The 20,627-nt window shown below is 38.6% G+C and overlaps 1 protein-coding gene across 10 annotated transcripts in view; it reads right to left on the bottom strand.

Annotated features, from left to right (window-relative positions):
* Window positions 1–20,627, bottom strand: part of SPIDR (scaffold protein involved in DNA repair) — a 589,061-nt gene that overhangs the window by 296,592 nt on the left and 271,842 nt on the right. For all 10 annotated transcript variants that reach the window (XM_082718857.1, XM_082718850.1, XM_082718858.1 and 7 more), the window contains one exon: window positions 14,678–14,891. In XM_082718857.1, the coding sequence (XP_082574983.1) occupies window positions 14,678–14,891 (214 nt within the window). The remainder of the gene's footprint in view (window positions 1–14,677; window positions 14,892–20,627) is intronic.

Raw genomic sequence — 20,627 nt, forward strand, 5'->3', positions numbered from 1 at the left:
AGAAACTACAGAAGATAGGTAATTCAGGGATACCTGGGTGGCTCAGTTGTTAAGCATCTGCCTTCAGCTCAGGTCTTCATCCCGGGGTCCTGGGATCGAGCCCTGCATTGGGCTCCCTGCTCAGTGGGAAGCCTCCTTCTCCCTTTCCCACACCCCCTGCTTATATTCTCTCTCTCGCTGTCTCTGTCTCTGTCAAATAAATAAATAAAATCTTAAAAAAAAAAAGGTAATTTGGTCATGGAAAAATAGACTACCCTGCTTTTCAAAAACAAACAAAAAAAAACCCCTGTTCCATAAAACAGTTAAAAGACTAATGACAAACCAGGAGAAAAGTCACTGAAATGTAAATGATTGACAAGGAGCTATTCTTATCATTTCTACAAGATAAAGATCAATACTAAGATAAAGATCTTGGTATTATGTAATACCAAGTAGTAAAAGATCTTAGTTGATACTAAGATAAAGATCAATAATCCAAGAAAACACAGGTCAAAAGTCATCAACAGGCATTTCACAGAAAATAAAATATACATGGTTCTTAAATACAGGGAATGAAGCCTAGCCCATATTACAGCAAAAGAAATGCAAATTAAAATTATAAACTTCATTTTCCAGTTTTTAAATAGGTGAAGAACAGTACAGTAGGTTAGTAAAAGGAAAATAGGCACTTTATGTATACCGCTAGTAGAAATGTAAAATGGTTTGATAATGTCTGCTAACATCAAAGAGGTATATATCCTCTCATCCAGCAAGAATATTTAAAGAAACACATGTAGAAAATGATGTAGTCCTGTTTGTAGCAACCAAAGAGGAGGTGCAACCTACATGTCCATTCAAAGGGTCTGATTGAATAACAATGGTATCTTTAAATTAGAAGTCAGTGCAAAAAGAATGTAGCAACTATTAATATACTAGCCTGTTGTTACTGAATGATCTCCAAGATGCATTTTTAAAATGAAAAAGCATGACACAGAAGTATTGTTGGACATATTTTTGTAAAAAAGAATAACAGCAGGAAATACATAAGTAAGTTTATATTATATATGCATCTCTCTATATATATAGTTGTGAGTGTGTGACACACACCCCATCTCTGAATGGTATGTAAGAAACTAGTATGAATGGCTGGGTGAGAATTGAGTGGCTGGGGAAAACAAATATGGGAAGAAGACTCATGGTTCACGTATATCCTTTGATACCTTTTGTAATCTGTATTATATGTTTTAGATACCTACTAGAAAAACCAATTAAATACTTTTAAATGGAAGGGGAAAATCTATGCTAAAAGTATGGAGAATTAGAGGCATTATCCTGCCATAGGGACCTACATAACAATTCTGAGTTTAACTTTATCCACTTATTTAAGGAAAAGGTAAATCAATGTGATATACCATATCAACAAGAGAAAGGATAAAAAAATGATCATTTCAGTAGATAAAGAAAAAGCATTTGACAAAGTAGGGTTAGAGGGAACATATCTCAACATAATAAAGTCCAACTATGAAAAACCAAAAATTAACATCCTACTTAATGGTAAAAAACTGAAAGCTTAACCCCTAAGATTAAGAACAAGAGAAAGATGTCCTCTCACCACTTTTATTCAACATAGTCCTAGCCATGGTAATCAGACAATAAAAAGAAATAAAAGGCATCCAAATTGGTAAGGAAGAAGTAAAATATTCACCACTTGCTGATGGCATGTTACTACATTTGGAAAACCCTAAGTTAGGACTCCATCAAAAAACTGCTAAAACTGATAAACTCAGTAAGTTTGCAAGATACAAAATCAATATACAGAAATCTGTTGCATTTTTATACATTAATAATAAAGTTGCAGAAAGAGTAGTCAATGAAACAATTTGATGTACAATTGCACCAAAAAGAATAAAATAGCTTGGAATAAATGTCATCAAAGAGGTGAAAGACTTGTATTCTGAAAACTATGTAACACTGATGAAAGAAACTGAACACGACGCAAAGAAACTGAAAAAGATTCCATCCTCATGGACTGGGAGAACAAATAATGCTAAAATGTCAATGCTACCCAAAGCAATCCACAGATTTAAGGCAAACCCTATCAAAATACCAACAGCATTTTTCACAGAAATAGAATAAAATTTATGTGGAACCACAAAAGTCCTTGAATAGCCAAAGCAATCTTGAAAAAAAAAAACCAAAACTAGAAATATCACAATCCCAGATATATTGGGATATCAAGATAACAAGTATATCAAGATACACTTGTATCAAATATATACTTATATCAAGTATATCAAGATAGCAACTCTCTGCTCAGCAGGGAGCCTGTTTTCCCTCCTCTCTCTCTGCCTGCCTCTCTGCCTGTTTGTGATCTCTGTCTGTCAAATAAATAAATAAAATCTTAAAAAAAAAAGACATCAAGTATATCAAGATATACTTCAAAAGGATAGTAGATCAAAAAAGTATGGTACTGGAACAAAAGTACAAACATAGATCAATGAAACAGAGTAAAGAGCCTGGATATAAACCCATGATTATATGGTTAATTAATCTATGACAAAGAAAATAGGAATATGCAGTCTCTTCAATAAATGGTATTGGGAAAACTAAGCAGCAACATGCAAAAGAATAAAACTGGACCACTTTCTCACACCATACATAAAAATAAACTCAAAATGGATTAAAAAACTAAACATGAGACTGTGTGTGTGTGTGTGTGTAAAATATATATGTATATTATCCAGCTGTAAAAAATAATGAAATTAGGGGGAGGAGTCAAGATGGCGGAGAAGTAGCAGGCCGAGACTACTTCAGCTAGCCGGAGATCAGCTAGATAGCTTATCTAAAGATTGCAAACACCTGCAAATCCATCAGCAGATCGAAGAGAAGAAAAACAGCAATTCTGGAAAGAGAAAAACAACCACTTTCTGAAAGGTAGGACCAGCGGAGAAGTGAATCCAAAGCTACGGGAAGATAGACCCTGGGGGGAGGGGCCGGCTCCCGGCAAGCGGCAGAGCAACCGCGCACAAAATCAGGACTTTTAAAAGTCTGTTCCGCTGAGGGACATCGCTCCAGAGGCTACCCGGGGCAAAGCCCACATGGGGTCAGCGTGGCCTCAGGTCCCGCAGGGTCACAGAAGGATCGGGGGTGTCTGAGTGTCACAGAGCTTGCGGGTATTGGAATGGGAAAGCCGGCTACAGAGACAGAGCCGACAGTAAGCTCGCAGCTCGGGGTGACCTTGAACTGGTCGCAGGCTCGGTGAGCTCGGAGCGCGTCCGGAGGTCAGGCAGACGGGAGTAACTGAGCGCGGATCTCTGAGCGCGCACTGAGGAGTGCGGCCCTGGGCTCTCGGCTCCTCCGGGCCGGAGACCAGGAGGCCGCCATTTGTATTCCCATCCTCCGGAACTCTACGGAAAGCGCTCAGGGAACAAAAGCTCCTGAAAGCAAACCCAAGCGGATTACTCACCCCGGCCCCCGGGTAAAAGCGGTGCAATTCCGCCTGGGGCAAAGACACTTGAGAATCACTACAACAGGCCCCTCCCCAGAAGATCAACAAGAAATCCAGCCAAGACCAAGTTCACCTACCAAAGAGTGCAGTTTCAATACCAAGGAGAGCAGCAGAATTCTAGAGGAGGAGAAAGCAAAGCACGGAACTCATGGCTTTTTCCCTGTGATTTTTTTTAGTCTTGCGGTTAATTTAATTTTTTTCTTTTTCTTTCTTTTTTTTTTTTTTTTTTCCCTTTGGGTAAAATTTTTTTTTAACTGTTACCTTTTTCTTTTTTAACGATTTTTTACTAGTTTATCTAATACATATATTTTTTCTTTTTTATATTTTTCTTAGGTGTTTTCTTTTTTTTTTTAAATTCGAGAGATAAGTGATACCATAAGACGAAACAACATTAGAATAATTGGGATTCCAGAAGAAGAAGAAAGAGAGAGGGGAGCAGAAGGTATACTGGAGAGAATTATTGGGGAGAATTTCCCCAATATGGCAAAGGGAACGAGCATCAAAATTCAGGAGGTTCAGAGAACGCCCCTCAAAATCAATAAGAATAGGCCCACACCCCGTCACCTAATAGTAAAATTAACAAGTCTCAGTGACAAAGAGAAAATCCTGCAAGCAGCCCGGGAAAAGAAGTCTGTAACATACAATGGTAAAAATATTAGATTGGCAGCTGACTTATCCACAGAGACCTGGCAGGCCAGAAAGAGCTGGCATGATATTTTCAGAGCACTAAATGAGAAAAACATGCAGCCCAGAATACTATATCCAGCTAGGCTATCATTGAAAATAGAAGGAGAGATTAAAAGCTTCCAGGACAAACAACAATTGAAAGAATTTGCAAACACCAAACCAGCTCTACAGGAAATCTTGAAAGGGGTCCTATAAGCAAAGAGAGATCCTACAAGTGGTAGATCAGAAAGGAACAGAGACCATATACAATAACAGCCACCTTACAGGCAATACAATGGCCCTAAATTCATATCTCTCAATAGTTACCCTGAATGTTAATGGGCTAAATGCCCCTGTCAAAAGACACAGGGTATCAGAATGGATAAAAAAACAAAACCCATCTATATGTTGCCTCATTTTAAAATGAAACACATTTTAAGCCCAAAGACACCTCCAGATTTAAAGTGAGGGGGTGGAAAAGAATTTACCATGCTAATGGACATCACAAGAAAGCAGGAGTGGCAATCCTTATATCAGATCAATTAGATTTTAAGCCAAAGACTATAATAAGAGATGAGGAAGGACACTATATCATACTCAAAGGGTCTGTCCAACAAGAAGATTTAACAATTTTAAATATCTATGCCCCCAACGTGGGAGCAGCCAACTACATAAACCAATTAACAACAAAATCAAAGAAACACATCAACAATAATACAATAATACAATAATAGTAGGGGACTTTAACACTCCCCTCACTGAAATGGACAGATCATCTAAGCAAAAGATCAGCAAGGAAATAAAGGCCTTAAATGACACACTGGACCAGATGGACATCACAGATATATTCAGAACATTTCATCCCAAAGCAACAGAATACACATTCTTCTCTAGTGCACATGGAACATTCTCCAGAATAGATCACATCCTCGGTCCTAAATCAGGACTCAAGCGGTATCAAAAGATTGGGATCATTCCCTGCATATTTTCAGACCACAATGCTCTAAAGCTAGAACTCAACCACAAAAGGAAGTTTGAAAAGAACCAAAATACATGGAGACTAAACAGCATCCTAATAAAGAATGAATGGGTCAACCGGGAAATTAAAGAAGAATTGAAAAAAATCATGGAAACAAATGATAATGAAAATACAACGGTTCAAAATCTGTGGGACACAACAAAAGCAGTCCTGAGAGGAAAATATATAGCGGTACAAGCCTTTCTCAAGAAACAAGAAAGGTCTCAGGTACACAATCTAACCGTACACCTAAGGAGCTGGAAAAAGAACAAGAAAGAAACCCTAAGCCTAGCAGGAGAAGAGAAATCATAAAGATCAGAGCAGAAATCAATGAAATAGAAACCAAAAAAACAATAGAACAAATCAACGAAAGTAGGAGCTGGTTCTTTGAAAGAATTAATAAAATTGATAAACCCCTGGCCCGACTTATCAAAAAGAAAAGAGAAAGGACCCAAATAAATAAAATCATGAATGAAAGAGGAGAGATCACAACTAACACCAAAGAAATACAAACTATTATAAGAACATACTATGAGCAACTCTACGGCAATAAATTTGACAATCTGGAAGAAATGGATGCCTTCCTAGAAACATATAAACTACCACAACTGAACCAGGAAGAAATAGAAAGCCTGAACAGACCCATAACCAGTAAGGAGATTGAAACAGTCATTAAAAATCTCCAAACAAACAAAAGCCCAGGGCCAGACGGCTTCCCGGGGGAATTCTACCAAACATTTAAAGAAGAACTAATTCCTATTCTCCTAAAACTGTTCCAAAAAATAGAAATGGAAGGAAAACTTCCAAACTCATTTTATGAGGCCAGCATCACCTTGATCCCAAAACCAGGCAAGGATCCCACCAAAAAAGAGAGCTATAGACCAATATCCTTGATGAACACAGATGCGAAAATACTCAACAAAATACTAGCCAATAGGATTCAACAGTACATTAAAAAGATTATTCACCACGACCAAGTGGGATTTATTCCAGTGCTGCAAGGTTGGTTCAACATCCGCAAATCAGTCAATGTGATACAACACATCAATAAAAGTAGAACAAGAACCATATGATACTCTCAATAGATGCTGAAAAAGCATTTGACAAAGTACAGCATCCCTTCCTGATCAAAACTCTTCAAAGTGTAGGGATAGAGGGCATATACCTCAATATCATCAAAGCCATCTATGAAAAACCCACCGCAAATATCATTCTCAATGGAGAAAAACTGAAAGCTTTTCCGCTAAGGTCAGGAACACGGCAGGGATGTCCATTATCACCACTGCTATTCAACATAGTACTAGAGGTCCTAGTCTCAGCAATCAGACAACAAAAGGAAATTAAAGGCATCCAAATCGGCAAAGAAGAAGTCAAATTATCACTCTTCGCAGATGATATGATACTATATGTGGAAAACCCAAAAGACTCCACTCCAAAACTGCTAGAACTTATACAGGAATTCAGTAAAGTGTCAGGATATAAAATCAATGCACAGAAATCAGTTGCATTTCTCTACACCAATAGCAATCCCATTTACAATTGCACCCCAAACCATAAGATACCTAGGAATAAACCTAACCAAAGAGACACAGAATCTATACTCAGAAAACTATAAAGTACTCATGAAAGAAATTGAGGAAGACACAAAGAAATGGAAAAATGTTCCATGCTCCTGGATTGGAAGAATAAATATTGTGAAAATGTCTATGCTACCTAAAGCAATCTACACATTTAATGCAATTCCTATCAAAGTACCATCCATCTTTTTCAAAGAAATGGAACAAATAATTCTAAAATTTATATGGAACCAGAAAAGACCTCGAATAGCTAAAGGGATATTGAAAAAGAAAGCCAACGTCCCGGACTTCAAGCTCTATTACAAAGCTGTCATCATCAAGACAGCATGGTACTGGCACAAAAACAGACCCATTGATCAATGGAACAGAATAGAGAGCCCAGAAATAGATTCTCAACTCTATGGTCAACTAATCTTCGACAAAGCAGGTAAGAATGTCCAATGGAAAAAAGACAGCCTCTTCAATAAATCGTGCTGGGAAAATTGGACAGCCACATGCAGAAAAATGAAATTGGACCATTCCCTTACACCACACACAAAAATAGACTCAAAATGGATGAAGGACCTCAATGTGCGAAAGGAATCCATCAAAATCCTCGAGGAGAACACAGGCAGCAACCTCTTCGACCTCAGCCGCAGTAACATCTTCCTAGGAACAACGCAAAAGGCAAGGGAAGCAAGGGCAAAAATGAACTATTGGGATTTCATCAAGATCAAAAGCTTTTGCACAGCAAAGGAAACAGTTAAAATCAAAAGACAACTGACAGAATGGGAGAAGATATTTGCAAACGACATATCAGATAAAGGACTAGTGTCCAGAATCTATAAAGAACTTAGCAAACTCAACACCCAAAGAACACATAATCCAATCAAGAAATGGGCAGAGGACATGAACAGACATTTCTGCAAAGAAGACATCCAGATGGCCAACAGACACATGAAAAAGTGCTCCATATCACTCGGCATCAGGGAAATACAAATCAAAACCACAATGAGATATCACCTCACACCAGTCAGAATGGCTAAAATCAACAAGTCAGGAAATGACAGATGCTGGCGAGGATGGGTAGAAAGGGGAACCCTCCTACACTGTTGGTGGGAATGCAAGCTGGTGCAACCTCTCTGGAAAACAGCATGGAGGTTTCTCAATATGTTGAAAATAGAACTGCCCTATGACCCAGCAATTGCACTATTGGGTATTTACCCTAAAGATACAAACGTAGTGATCCAAAGGGGCACGTGTACTCGAATGTTTATAGCAGCAATGTCCGCAATAGCCAAACTATGGAAAGAACCTAGATGTCCATCAACAGATGAATGGATCAAGAAGATGTGGTATATATACACAATGGAATACTATGCAGCCATCAAAAGAAATGAAATCTTGCCATTTGTGACAACATGGATGGAACTAGAGCGTATCATCCTTAGCGAAATAATTCAAGCGGAGAAAGACAACTATCATATGATCTCCCTGATATGAGGAAGTGATGATGCAACATGGGGGCTTAGGTGGGTACGAGAAGAATAAATGAAAGAAGATGGGATTGGGAGGGAGACAAACCATAAGTGACTCTTAATCTCACAAAACAAACTGAGGGTTGCTGGGGGGAGGGGGTTTGGGAGAAGGGGGTGGTATTATGGACATTGGGGAGGGTATGTGTTTTGGTGAGTGCTGTGAAGTGTGTAAACCTGGTGATTCACAGACCTGTACCCCTGGGTTAAAAATATATGTTTATAAAAAATAAAAAATTATATTTAAAAAAAAATAATGAAATTATATATGGGATTTAAGAAAAGAAACAAATACAGTAAAAAGACAAAAAACCGGACTCCTTTTTTTTTAAAATATTTTATTTATTTATTTGTCAGAGAGAGAGAGAACGAGAGGGAGCAGAAGCAGACAGAGTGGAAGGCAGAGTCAGAGGGAGAAGCAGGCTCCCCCGGAGCAAGGAGCCCGATGTGGGATTCGATCCCAGGACGCTGGGATCATGACCTGAGCCGAAGGCAGCTGCTTAACCAACTGAGCCACCCAGGCGTCCCAAAAACTGGACTCTTAAATGTAGAGAACAAATTGGTGGTTACCAGAGGGGAGGCTGGTGCAGTAACGGCTGAAATAAGTGAAGAGGATTAAGAATATTCTTATTGCCAATAAATTTGACAATCTGGAAGAAATGGATGCATTCCTAGACACATATAAACTACCACAACTGAACCAGGAAGAAATAGAAAGCCTGAACAGACCCATAACCAGTAAGGAGATTGAAACAGTCATTAAAAATATCCAAACAAACAAAAGCCCAGGGCCAGACGGCTTCCCGGGGGAATTCTACCAAACATTTAAAGAAGAACTAATTCCTATTCTCCTGAAACTGTTCCAAAAATAGAAATGGAAGGAAAACTTCCAAACTCATTTTATGAGGCCAGCATCACCTTGATCCCAAAACCAGACAAGGATCCCATCAAAAAAGAGAGCTATAGACCAATATCCTTGATGAACACAGATGCGAAAATACTCAACAAAATACTAGCTAATAGGATTCAACAGTACATTAAAAAGATTATTCACCACGACCAAGTGGGATTTATTCCAGGGATGCAAGGTTGGTTCAACATCCGCAAATCAGTCAATGTGATACAACACATCAATAAAAGAAAGAACCAGAACCATATGATACTCTCAATAGATGCTGAAAAAGCATTTGACAAAGTACAGCATCCCTTCCTGATCAAAACTCTTCAAAGTGTAGGGATAGAGGGCACATACGTCAATATCATCAAAGCCATCTATGAAAAACCCATTGCAAATATCATTCTCAATGGAGAAAAACTGAAAGCTTTTCCGCTAAGGTCAGGAACACGGCAGGGATGTCCATTATCACCACTGCTATTCAACATAGTACTAGAGGTCCTAGTCTCAGCAATCAGACAACAAAAGGAAATTAAAGGCATCCAAATTGGCAAAGAAGAAGTCAAATTATCACTCTTCGCAGATGATATGATACTATATGTGGAAAACCCAAAAGACTCCACTCCAAAACTGCTAGAACTTATACAGGAATTCAGTAAAGTGTCAGGATATAAAATCAATGCACAGAAATCAGCTGCATTTCTCTACACCAACAGCAAGACAGAAGAAAGAGAAATTAAGGAGTCCATCCCATTTACAATTGCACCCAAAACCATAAAATACCTAGGAATAAACCTAACCAAAGAGGCACAGAATCTATACTCTCAATATTACTGAGTTTTACCATAAGCTTCCAGAAAGGACTTCAATAAAACAGTTGAAAGAACACAAGAAATTACAGGAACAAGACCCTAGACAGGAGGAGCACTGACAGGACAGGGAGGAAATTGCTCACTCATTCCATAGCAAAATTCTAAACTAAAATACTTAAATTTGCTTGACTTTGAAAAACAAAATAGGAAAAACAAAGTAGGAAACAGTAAAGCATGAGGAAGGAGATAGTTTCCAATTTTAGATATGGGACCAAAGGAAGGATTCTTGAGAAGGTAACACCTGAGTAAATGCCCAGAGAAGATAAGAAAATTGCACACCATGCAGACATGGGGAGGCATGGGATAGAGCACCTCAGCACAGGCAATGGTAAGAAACCAGGCCCCAGGGGGAAAGTGGTGTGGAATTTGATGACCAGAGTGGAGTCACGGGTGGCCACGACAGAGCTGGGGAAGGAAAGGGGTGGGAGATAAGGCCGAAGAGCTCAGGAGGGGTTTGCGTATGAGGTGAGCAGACACTAGGGCATGTGGAGCCAAAAAGTCGCATGACAACTTACACATTCATAGCTTTAGTCGTCTTGAAAGAGACAGGAGAGCATGGAAAGAAGCAAGGAGTTGATTTAATGAACTGTTGCAATAATCCAGAGGACAATGATTACCTGGAAATGTTCTGACAGTAGAGGTGGCAAGAAGTGCTGGACTCTGTTTGCATTTGGAAGTGGAGCTACCAGAATGTTCCCAAAGGCAGAAGGGAGATTATGAGAAAAAGAGGAGTTGAGGATATGTGGGGAAGCAGAGGGAGGGTCAGGAGCTTGACTCTGCCATGCCTTCAGTACCCAAGTGGAATCATGCCTCAGGCAGTAAGGAATGCTGCTCTGGTGATGGAGCAGAGGGTGGGTCACAGATAGTTCTAGGAGGGATCAACTCCTAGAGTTGGCCGCTGGCATTTAGAGTTACAAGATGAAATGAAAGCACCAAGGGGGTGAGGTGGACAAGATAGAAAAGAGGTCTAGTACTGAGCCCAGCAGAGCACTTTCTTAGTGAGAAGCCAGAGAAAGGCATGAGGAGCACAGGGGAGGCAGGGAAACAAAGCAGGAGTGAGCACTGCACTGCAAGGAGACATGATGGCCACACAAGTGACCATAGGAAAAGCAGCCTGGAGCTCACTGAGGTCACTGATGATGCCAGGGGTGAGGTATGGGAAATACTGGGATGGAAGCCTGAACAAACAGGCTCAGTAGAGAATGGGGTCAATATAGCCATGGTGGAAAGAGGAACTACAGTCAAGATGAATTAAAAAAAATTTTTTTTAATGAACTATTAGGACTTCATCAAGATTAAAAGCTTTTGCACTGCGAAGGAAACAGTCAACAAAACTAAAGACAACTTATGTAATGGGAGAAGATATTTACAAATGACCTATCAGATAAAGGCTAGTATCCAAAATCTATAAAGAACTTGTCAAACTCAACACCCAAAGAACAAATAATCCAATCAAGAAATAGGCAGAGGATGGGGCGCCTGGGTGGCTCAGTGGGTTAAAGCCTCTGCCTTCTGCTCGGGTCGTGATCTCAGCGTCCTGGGATCGGGCCCCGTATCGGGCTCTCTGCTCAGCGCGGAGCCTACTTCCCCCCTCTCTCTGCCTGCCTCTCTGCCTGCTTGTGATATCTGTCTGTCAAATAAATAAATAAAACCTTTGAAAAGAAAAGAAATAGGCAGAGGACATGAATGGACATTTCGGCAAAGACATCCAAATGGCCAACAGACACATGAAAAATGCTCCACATCACTTGCCCTCAGGAAAAAACAAATCAATACCACAATGAGATACCACCTTATACCAGTCAGAATGGCTAAAATTAACAAGTCAGGAAACGAAAGATATTGGCAAGGATGCGGAGAAAGGGGAACTCTCCTACACTGTTGTTGGGAATGTGAGTTGCTGCAGCCACTCTGGAAAATAGTATGGAGGTTCCTCAAAAAGTTGAAAATAGAGCTACCCTCAACCCAGCAATCGCACTACTGGGCATTTACCCTAAAGATACAAATGTAGTGATCTAAAGGGGCATGTGCACCCGAATCTTTCTAGCAGCAATGTCCACAATAGCCAAACTATGGAACGTGCCTAGATGTCTATCAAGAGATGAATGGATAAAGAAGACGTGGTATATATACACAATGGAATACTATGCAGCCATCAAAACCCCGAAATCTTGCCATTTGCAACGACATGGATGGAACTAGAGGATATTATGCTGAGTGAAATAAGTCGATCAGAGAAAGAAAATTATCATACGATCTCTCTGATATGAGGAATTATGAGGAATTTGAGAGGCAGGGCAGGGGGTCATGGCGGGTAAGGAGGGAAAAAATGAAGCAAGATAGGATCAGAGGGAGGCAAACTATAAGAGACTCTTAATCTCACTAAACAAACTGAAGTTTGCTGGGGGGTGGGCGGGAGGGACAGGGTGGCTGGGTTATGGACATTGGGGAGGGTATGTGCTATGGTGAATGCTGTGAAATGTGTAAGTCTAACGATTCACAGACCTGTACTCCTGGGGCAAATAATATATTACATGTTAATAAAAAGATTTTTTAACATGGTAGAAAAATAATAGCATGATTTTAGGATGATGAGAAATTTCAGAGAAAGAATTAATGGCATTGTATTCTTTTTTTTTTTTTTTAAGATTTTATTTGAGAGACAGCACAAGCACAAGCAGAGGGGAGGGGGTAGAGGGAGAAGCACTCTCCTCACTGATCAGGGAGCTTGTGGGTCTTGATCCCAGGACCCTGGGATCATGACCTGAGCTGAAGGCAGACACTGAACTGACTGAGGCACCCAGGTGCCCCACTGGTATTGTATTCTTGAGTGAGCTATGCAGAAAGACAGTTGGTCATTACAAAATTATTCATAATATCCTCAAACTAAAGACACTTAACTATAAACAGAAGAACAGATGCATTAATTGCATAAATTAACACAATGGTATACTATAAAGCAATAAAAATGAACAAACTGCTAAATGTAAAAATACTGATGAATCTCCCAAGCATAATATTAAGTGAAAGTAGTCAGGTGAAAAAGAATGCATATTGTATGATTTCTTCATGGTTCTATTTATATGAAATTCTCAAATAGTCCAAGGAATCTTTTATATCATAAGTCAGGATGATAGTCACCTTGTGTGGGAGGGAGAGGAAGAAATGAGAGGGGGTTGGGGTGGTCCCAGGTATGCAATGCATTCTATTTCTTGTATGAATAAAAATTACATAGTTGGGGTACCTGGGTGGTTCAGTTAGTTGCGTGGCGGCCTTTCACTTAGGTCATGATCCCAAAACAGGCTCTTGCTCAGTGGGGAGTCTGCCTCTCTCCCTCCCTTTCCTCCTGCCCCTGCTTGGTGCTGTATCTCTCTCTCTCTCAAATAAATAAATAAAATCTTAAAAAAAAAAAAAAAAGAAATTACCTAGTCACTTTGTGATTATTTGTAGAAATGTGTACTTAGAATTTGTGTATGATCCTGTATGTATCTTAAACTATTCAAAAAGATATATTAAAAAACAAACAAAACAAAACAAAATGCAAGTTACCCTATGACATCCGCAGACTGTTAGGGTAAGAGTTTAAGTAAAGACTGAGAATCACTCACTATGGACACCGTGAAAAAAAAAGATCCCTGTGGGAGGGATGTTTAACTTTTCTTTTTCTTTTTTTTTTTAATTTTATTTATTTATTTGACAGAGAGAGACACAGCGAGAGAGGGAACACAAGCCGGGGGAGTGGGAAAGGGAGAAGCAGGCTTCCCATGCAGGGCTCAATTCCAGGACCCCAGGATCATGACCTGAGCTGAAGGTAGCTGCTTATAGAAACTGAGCCACCCAGGCACCCCTGGGATGCTTAACTTTAAAGACCTATAAGTCAACTTCAAACCTAAGAATATAACAGTTGAATGAGACTTCTAAAAATCTGCCAGTAAAATCAAGAGTCAGCTTTTAAAACAAGGCTGCTCAAATGTTCCCTTTAAACTAGTAATTTTTTTGGGCACCTGGGTGGCTCAGTGGGTAAGCCTCTGCCTTTGGCTCAGGTCATGATCCCAGGGTCCTGGGATCGAGCCCCGCATCGGGCTCTCTGCTCAGCGGGGAGCCTGCTTCCTCCTCTCTCTCTCTCTGCCTGCCTCTTTGCCCATTTGTGATCTCTCTCTGTCAAATAAATAAATAAAATCTTTAAAAGAAATAGTAATATTTTCATTTGTAGTAAAAAATAATACCCTATAGGGAAGAAAGCAAACAGGTATATATACTTTTCATCCTTCCCACAGTGATTAGTAAAGAAATATTAAATTATTGTATATTATCATATTGTCACAGAATGCCTCTTACTAAAATTATATTTCAAAGAAAGACAAAAACAAAAACAGCCAGATTTATAAGATACCACTTTGACAGAAATCTTGATATGGTTTTTTTTTCCTCACCCCTCTGCCCTCAAATTATCAAAAATTTCCTGCCAAAAGTTCAAACAAGCATTCAAATACAGTTCAGCACTTCTTTTACATAAAATCTATCTCAAATATTGGCTTCCTTATCCTGGCATTTCTCCATTATAAGGTGACAAAAATGTTCATCATAAATATATCTTTTAAGACAAACTCACAGTTAGTGACTGCTGGAATCAGTTCTTTGCACTCACCAGGGAGGGTAGATATGGACGATGTCTTTGGGATGTCCCTTGAGATGGTGAGCAGTCTCCTTTGTGAACAGAACCTTCAGGCCAGTCCTGGGGACCTCACCTTGAGAAGGGCTGTTGGCCTGCAGCCCTGCTAAATGCTCACACATAGCCACTTGGATGGTGCATTCCTCATGCAGCTCTAGAATTTTCACAATTAATACACCAGATTTTCTACCTAGAAGGTGTGTGAGGGGGGGGCAAAATAGAGTAAAATAGACATATGGTCAACTGTGAATAAAATATTATGAAAAAAAGAACCACATTAAGATCGCTTTATTCACCTCAAGAAAATGGTTTGTAAACTTTGCAATGTATAGACTCTAACATACTGTGACACCTTTTTAATCAAAATAACATATATGTTGCATTTTAAGCAACATACAAAATAGTTTTCCATCATAAAGAAACAGTCTTGCAAACACAGAAGACTCAGACCCATCATTTCACAGAGCATGTTTTTACACCAAAATTTTAACTCTTTTGATAACCACAACAAAGGAAGTAACATCACTTATTGGTCCTTCTCCTTTCTTATATGCTCCCACTACCTCATTAACTGCTTTGATTCTCCACTTTGGAAATGATACAAATGGTTGCAAATGTTCTAATGATCACAAAGATTAAAGGTAAGGATTTCTGAGGAATGCTGAATGTTAGGGCTCAATATTTATATAGATGGAATTTAATCTGAATTTAAGTACTGGCTGATTAATTAAGTTCAGGCAAGACAGATAGCATTTCAACACGATTTTTCATGTGTAAAATGGGGATCATCCACCTGCCTCAAAGAACATTTTTAAGAATTAAATGAGAGAACTAAAGTTGACAGTGTGTATAACCTAAAACCCATATATGTCCCAGAAACTGTCACAACACCAGGAGACTTAAATAAGGATACATACCTCAGTACTGTTTAACCCTAAGAGCAGAAAACTGGAGCTAGCACAAATCAGTAGGAGGAAAGGTAAGCCATGCTGTGTGCATAGAACAGAACACATGTAGAGCAACAGTGGACCAGGTCTATATGTATCAGTATGGACAGATCTCAAAAACAAGAGGGGATGAACAAGATATGTAGAGTATGATACCTATAATGTTATTTTCTTAAGCACAGAAAACAATAAAGTACTGTTGCAGATATATATGTAACATAAGTATATAATATGACTAGCAGGATACATAGAAAAACATACTTAAGGAGAAAGAGAGGAGCATGACTCAGGATTTCACACTTATTTGTCATATTGTTTCTATTATAAAAATATGTGGATCAAACAAAGACAAAAGATTAAAATGTTATTAATTCTAGGTGGTAAGTATACTTATGTTTTTCTATTACTTTTTTAATTTAAAAAAATAAATGAAATAAAATAACAAAAGCTAAGTGTCTAGCATAGTATCCTGCTAATAATAATAGACACTGATAGTTTTCTTTACCCCTTTAACCAACTTTTTAATAGCGAATAACAAAAATTAATATTTAAATAGCACCAATGTTTTCATTATATAATTTCATTTCATTTCCATTTCTTTCTCCCCTTCTTCATTTTCCCCTCACTCTTAACTTTCCATTCCTTCCTTTCTCTAAGTGCCAATAGCATGTGTTCACATATTAAGCAAGGCCACACCAAGCACTACCTTAAACTACTGTTTCCTGAGGTATGTACCTATCTTGCTACTATTTCTTAAGGTAAGGAAGGAAACAGAATGGGGGAAGGATATGAACAAGCACAATGTCAGGCTGGCAGTACTAGTCACTATGGGGGAGGTAAGTAGAGGAATGAAAACAAATATTATAGAAAGGCACTAACTAGGAAGTAATCATTGAATCCCCTCTGCCGCAATAGTTGTTACTTTAATAAAAAGTGGCTCACCTCAGTTGGTGAATAGGAAAAGGAGTCAGGATAACATAAAGTTAACTCTGGTACATACACACCATTTTTCTCATGTAGGGCAGCCAGAGCAACGGGAGGATAATTAGGATCTTTAGCAGCAAAGGGAAATGCCCTAGGTTTCAGGGCTATGTTAACTATAGGAGAATTTGTGGACATATTTTATGAATTTTTAAAACTTGAACCTACAGTCAGGGCCTATCCCTAAAACGATGCAGTAGGCATGGAACCTCTCCCATCAACCAGTGACAGCAGCTGCTATTCAGAGTTCCAGGGTCCATGAAATCATGTGGTATGGCAAAGCACACTCTTTTGGGTCTGTGTGGCTGAGTATCTGCCTTGGCAGCCTCTACCCATACTCAGTAGTCTGCCTGAGTTGCATAAGTTCTCTCCTTGGGTACTAATTATTGTCTTATGCAGCTCTGACTAAAAGTGAAATAGGTTTCAGTGGTCTGTCCAACCTTACAGTTTCCATAGAACTTTGACAGATTGTATAAAGGCAAGATATTGCAGAAACACATAGTTATTATAGCAGAAATACCTATATATCTAAGATGAATGACATTGCTACTAACTATACTCTCTCTGAAGATTTTTATGATAAATCCTGGCAATATTCCTAAAACTATGGTTTCTGCTGAAGATACATAGCCCTAAATAACTTACAAAATAAACATGCTTCATGGTATTATCTATCACTACAGCCCAGGTGCTTCAGCACAGAGTAAACATAATTTTTTTTTTGAAGATTTTATTTATTTATTTGAAAGAGAGAGAGAGAGAGAGAGAGAGAGCATGAGCAGTGGGGACACAGAGGGAGAGGGAGAAGCAGACTCCTGCCAAAGAAGGAGTTTCATGTAGGGCTCAACCCCAGGACCCTGAGACCATGACCTGAGCCCAAGGCAGATGCTTAACCAACTGAGCCACCCAGACATCCCTAGGACAAATATACTTAATGGTACTACCATCACAGCCCTGGTATACTGTGGCATCAAATAAGCACACTGTATGGTATTTTAATAAGCACACTCTGTGGTATTACTATCACCACAGCCATGATGCATTGCAGTATAGGAAAACATGCTTTATGGTAGTATCACTAGAACCTTGGTATACTGCAGTATAGAATAAACACCCCATATGGTATTGATTATCACCCTTGTATACTGCCACATGGAATAAACACACTGTATGGTACCAACTATCACTAAAGTCCTGGTGCACTGAAGCATGTCTGGTGACTATAGTAGGCTTGGTAAACCAGAATGCTGAGCAGTGCCATCTAGGCTCTACCACAGGACTGGAACACCACAATGTTCTCTACAAAGCACTATAAAGTCTCTCATAGAGAACATCCTTCCAAAACAGCCTTGGGAGAAACCAGTGGCCTGCCTTCCCTAAAGAAATTAAGGCAGTGTAATTCCCACTTTCTGTGAGGGATAAACAAGTAAAAAGCAACCTAAGACAACTGTACATTTGAAGCAAGCTTTCAATCTGGGCATAAGAAATACTGCTTTTACAAATGAAGATTAATTAAATGGGTGGTATGAAAAGGAATTTCTGTGCCAGCAAGACATTTTGCATAAATGCTATAAGACTCAGTCAAAATATCACTTTGACCAGGTGATTACTGAATTCCAGCCAGAAGCAACTATTCCTTCCCTTCTGAAATCCTCAAATACCTTAACTATGCTTATTTTTTTTTTAACAGTGTCCTCATTTTTAAATGGGGATGGTATTAGCCATTCTCAAGAACACTGCAAATATCAGGAGATATAATAAAGAAAGCTCATAGTGCAGGGCATGGTCTATCACACATGTAATAGTAGCAGCCATTGTCACCATGGTCACTGTCAATGTTAACTTTTCAAGGCATTTTTAAATCTATTATCATACTTGACCTACAATAACCCTATGAAATAGATAAGGAAAATATTAATCTCCCATTTTGACAGATAAGAAAACTAAAAAAATCACTTGCTCACATGACTTTCTTAAGATCAGAGAGAATTACTGGCAGGTCTAATGCTAGAAGTTGAGTGTCCTTACAAGTCATGAACCAAAATGTCTCTCAGGTAAATGCTGGTCAAAAACAGGAACTTGTAACTGATGCTTTTTTCCTACTCTATTATGTTAAAACATAAGACTTGTTTAAAATGTAAAGAAAGCATATCCAGTTGAGAAATGGAGGATCTCGTTATGGCTGGACATGGTCAGAGTGTTAACACTAATCATTGCACTGTAAAAGAAAAGGATACTTTTTTTTTCTTTAAGATTTTATTTATTTATCGGGGGGGGGGGAGAGAATAAGCACAGGCAGACAGAATGGCAGGCAGAGGCAGAGGGAGAAGCAGGCTCCCTGCCGAGCAAGGAGCCCGATGTGGGACTCGATCCCAGGACGCTGGGATCATGACCTGAGCCGAAGGCAGCTGCTTAACCAACTGAGCCACCCAGGCATCCCAAGAAAAGGATACTTTTGTCACAGTACTAAATATTGAAGAGTTAAGTGTCACTACGATTAAATGTATAAATAGTAATATATACAAAGACTTTAAATGATTAAGAAAGAGGAATAAAAGGATTCATATAGAAAGTATACCACGGGATATAGTAAGTTCTATCCATATATATATAAATAGCAGATAAAACAGTTCTTAGTTAAAAATGGAAAATATTAACTTAAAGGCTAACACTTGCCAAATGAATGTGTGAATGATTTATCAGCTAACTGCTCTTAAAAAAATCTGGTCTTAAATGGCTAAGAGGCCACAAGGAATCAAGTAAATGATTTAAGAACAAAATGTATCTGAGACTCCTGGGTTAAATGACTTTTTTGAAATATATAGGTATTTACTTGAAATATATGGAGCTTGGGCCCATTTACATACAAAGTCAACTTCTAAGTAGGTTATATTAATGAATTAATATGTATTATAATGATAACTTTCATGAACATTTATATAAGAAATACTATACAAGAAATTAATGAAAATTATACAAGAAAGTACCAAGTGGAACTAATTAGTATGTGGGGATATAGAGATGTTGAGATATTGAAATGATCCTCTTTTAGAGGACAGAAACATCTCTAAGTTTTTCTAAGAGAAATACTTTTCATAATATATTTGTCATACTCTAAGTTACTATTTAATTAACCAAACATTGGTTACATAGTAATATGGAATTTTGCCTTTTATTATTACTCTCTATCTTCATAGATATCCCATTCAACTAATCTATACAGTGTCTTGCATTAGAGTAAATGGCCTACTGTTTTCTGAAACTGGTGCTTTTTCTCTTCTTCATGCAAATCATCAAAAGTGCCCACCACTCCTTTTTTCCCCTCAGTTCTCACCCATCATTACTTGCACACACAGAATGACAGACAGACACATATGTACATACACATACACACACAGAAGTTGGGATGACAGCACAGCAAGCCTTGGGGATGGACATCTGGGGATTTTAAAGTCTATCAGTTTCCAGTCAAGTAGAACTTCTGTCCTGAACAGATACTTGACACCGCTACTACCAGCTATGATTATTGAAATTCTTCTTGTTGTACTAACTCTGGATTACCATGGTATAATCAGTTCACATTTTACTCTTTTTAAAGATATTTTATAGCTTTCCCCCCCAATCCCCAATATGATACACACCTTTAGAACCAAAGTGGTTTTATACGGCTGCTTCTGCTAGTTACTTGTGAAATTTTAAATACCTTTAAATAACTCTATGTCCTAATCTATTACTTACTGGTATATGTGTGTGTGTGTGTGTATATATATATATATATATAGAGAGAGAGAGAGAGAGAGAGAGAGCACGTGCACCAAAGACTTAAATGATTAAGAAACAGGAATCAAAGGATTCATACAGAAAGTATGCCACAGGATCTAGTAATTTCTATCCATTTATATGAATAGTAGATAGAACAGTTGTTAGTAAAAATGGAAATCCCAGCCTTATAAAATGAAGGAGGGCTAGAGTCCTAGGAATACATATGAATGAGAATA

This window comes from Mustela nivalis (genome assembly GCF_964662115.1).
Source record: "Mustela nivalis genome assembly, chromosome: 2".
Taxonomy (NCBI): domain Eukaryota; kingdom Metazoa; phylum Chordata; class Mammalia; order Carnivora; family Mustelidae; genus Mustela; species Mustela nivalis.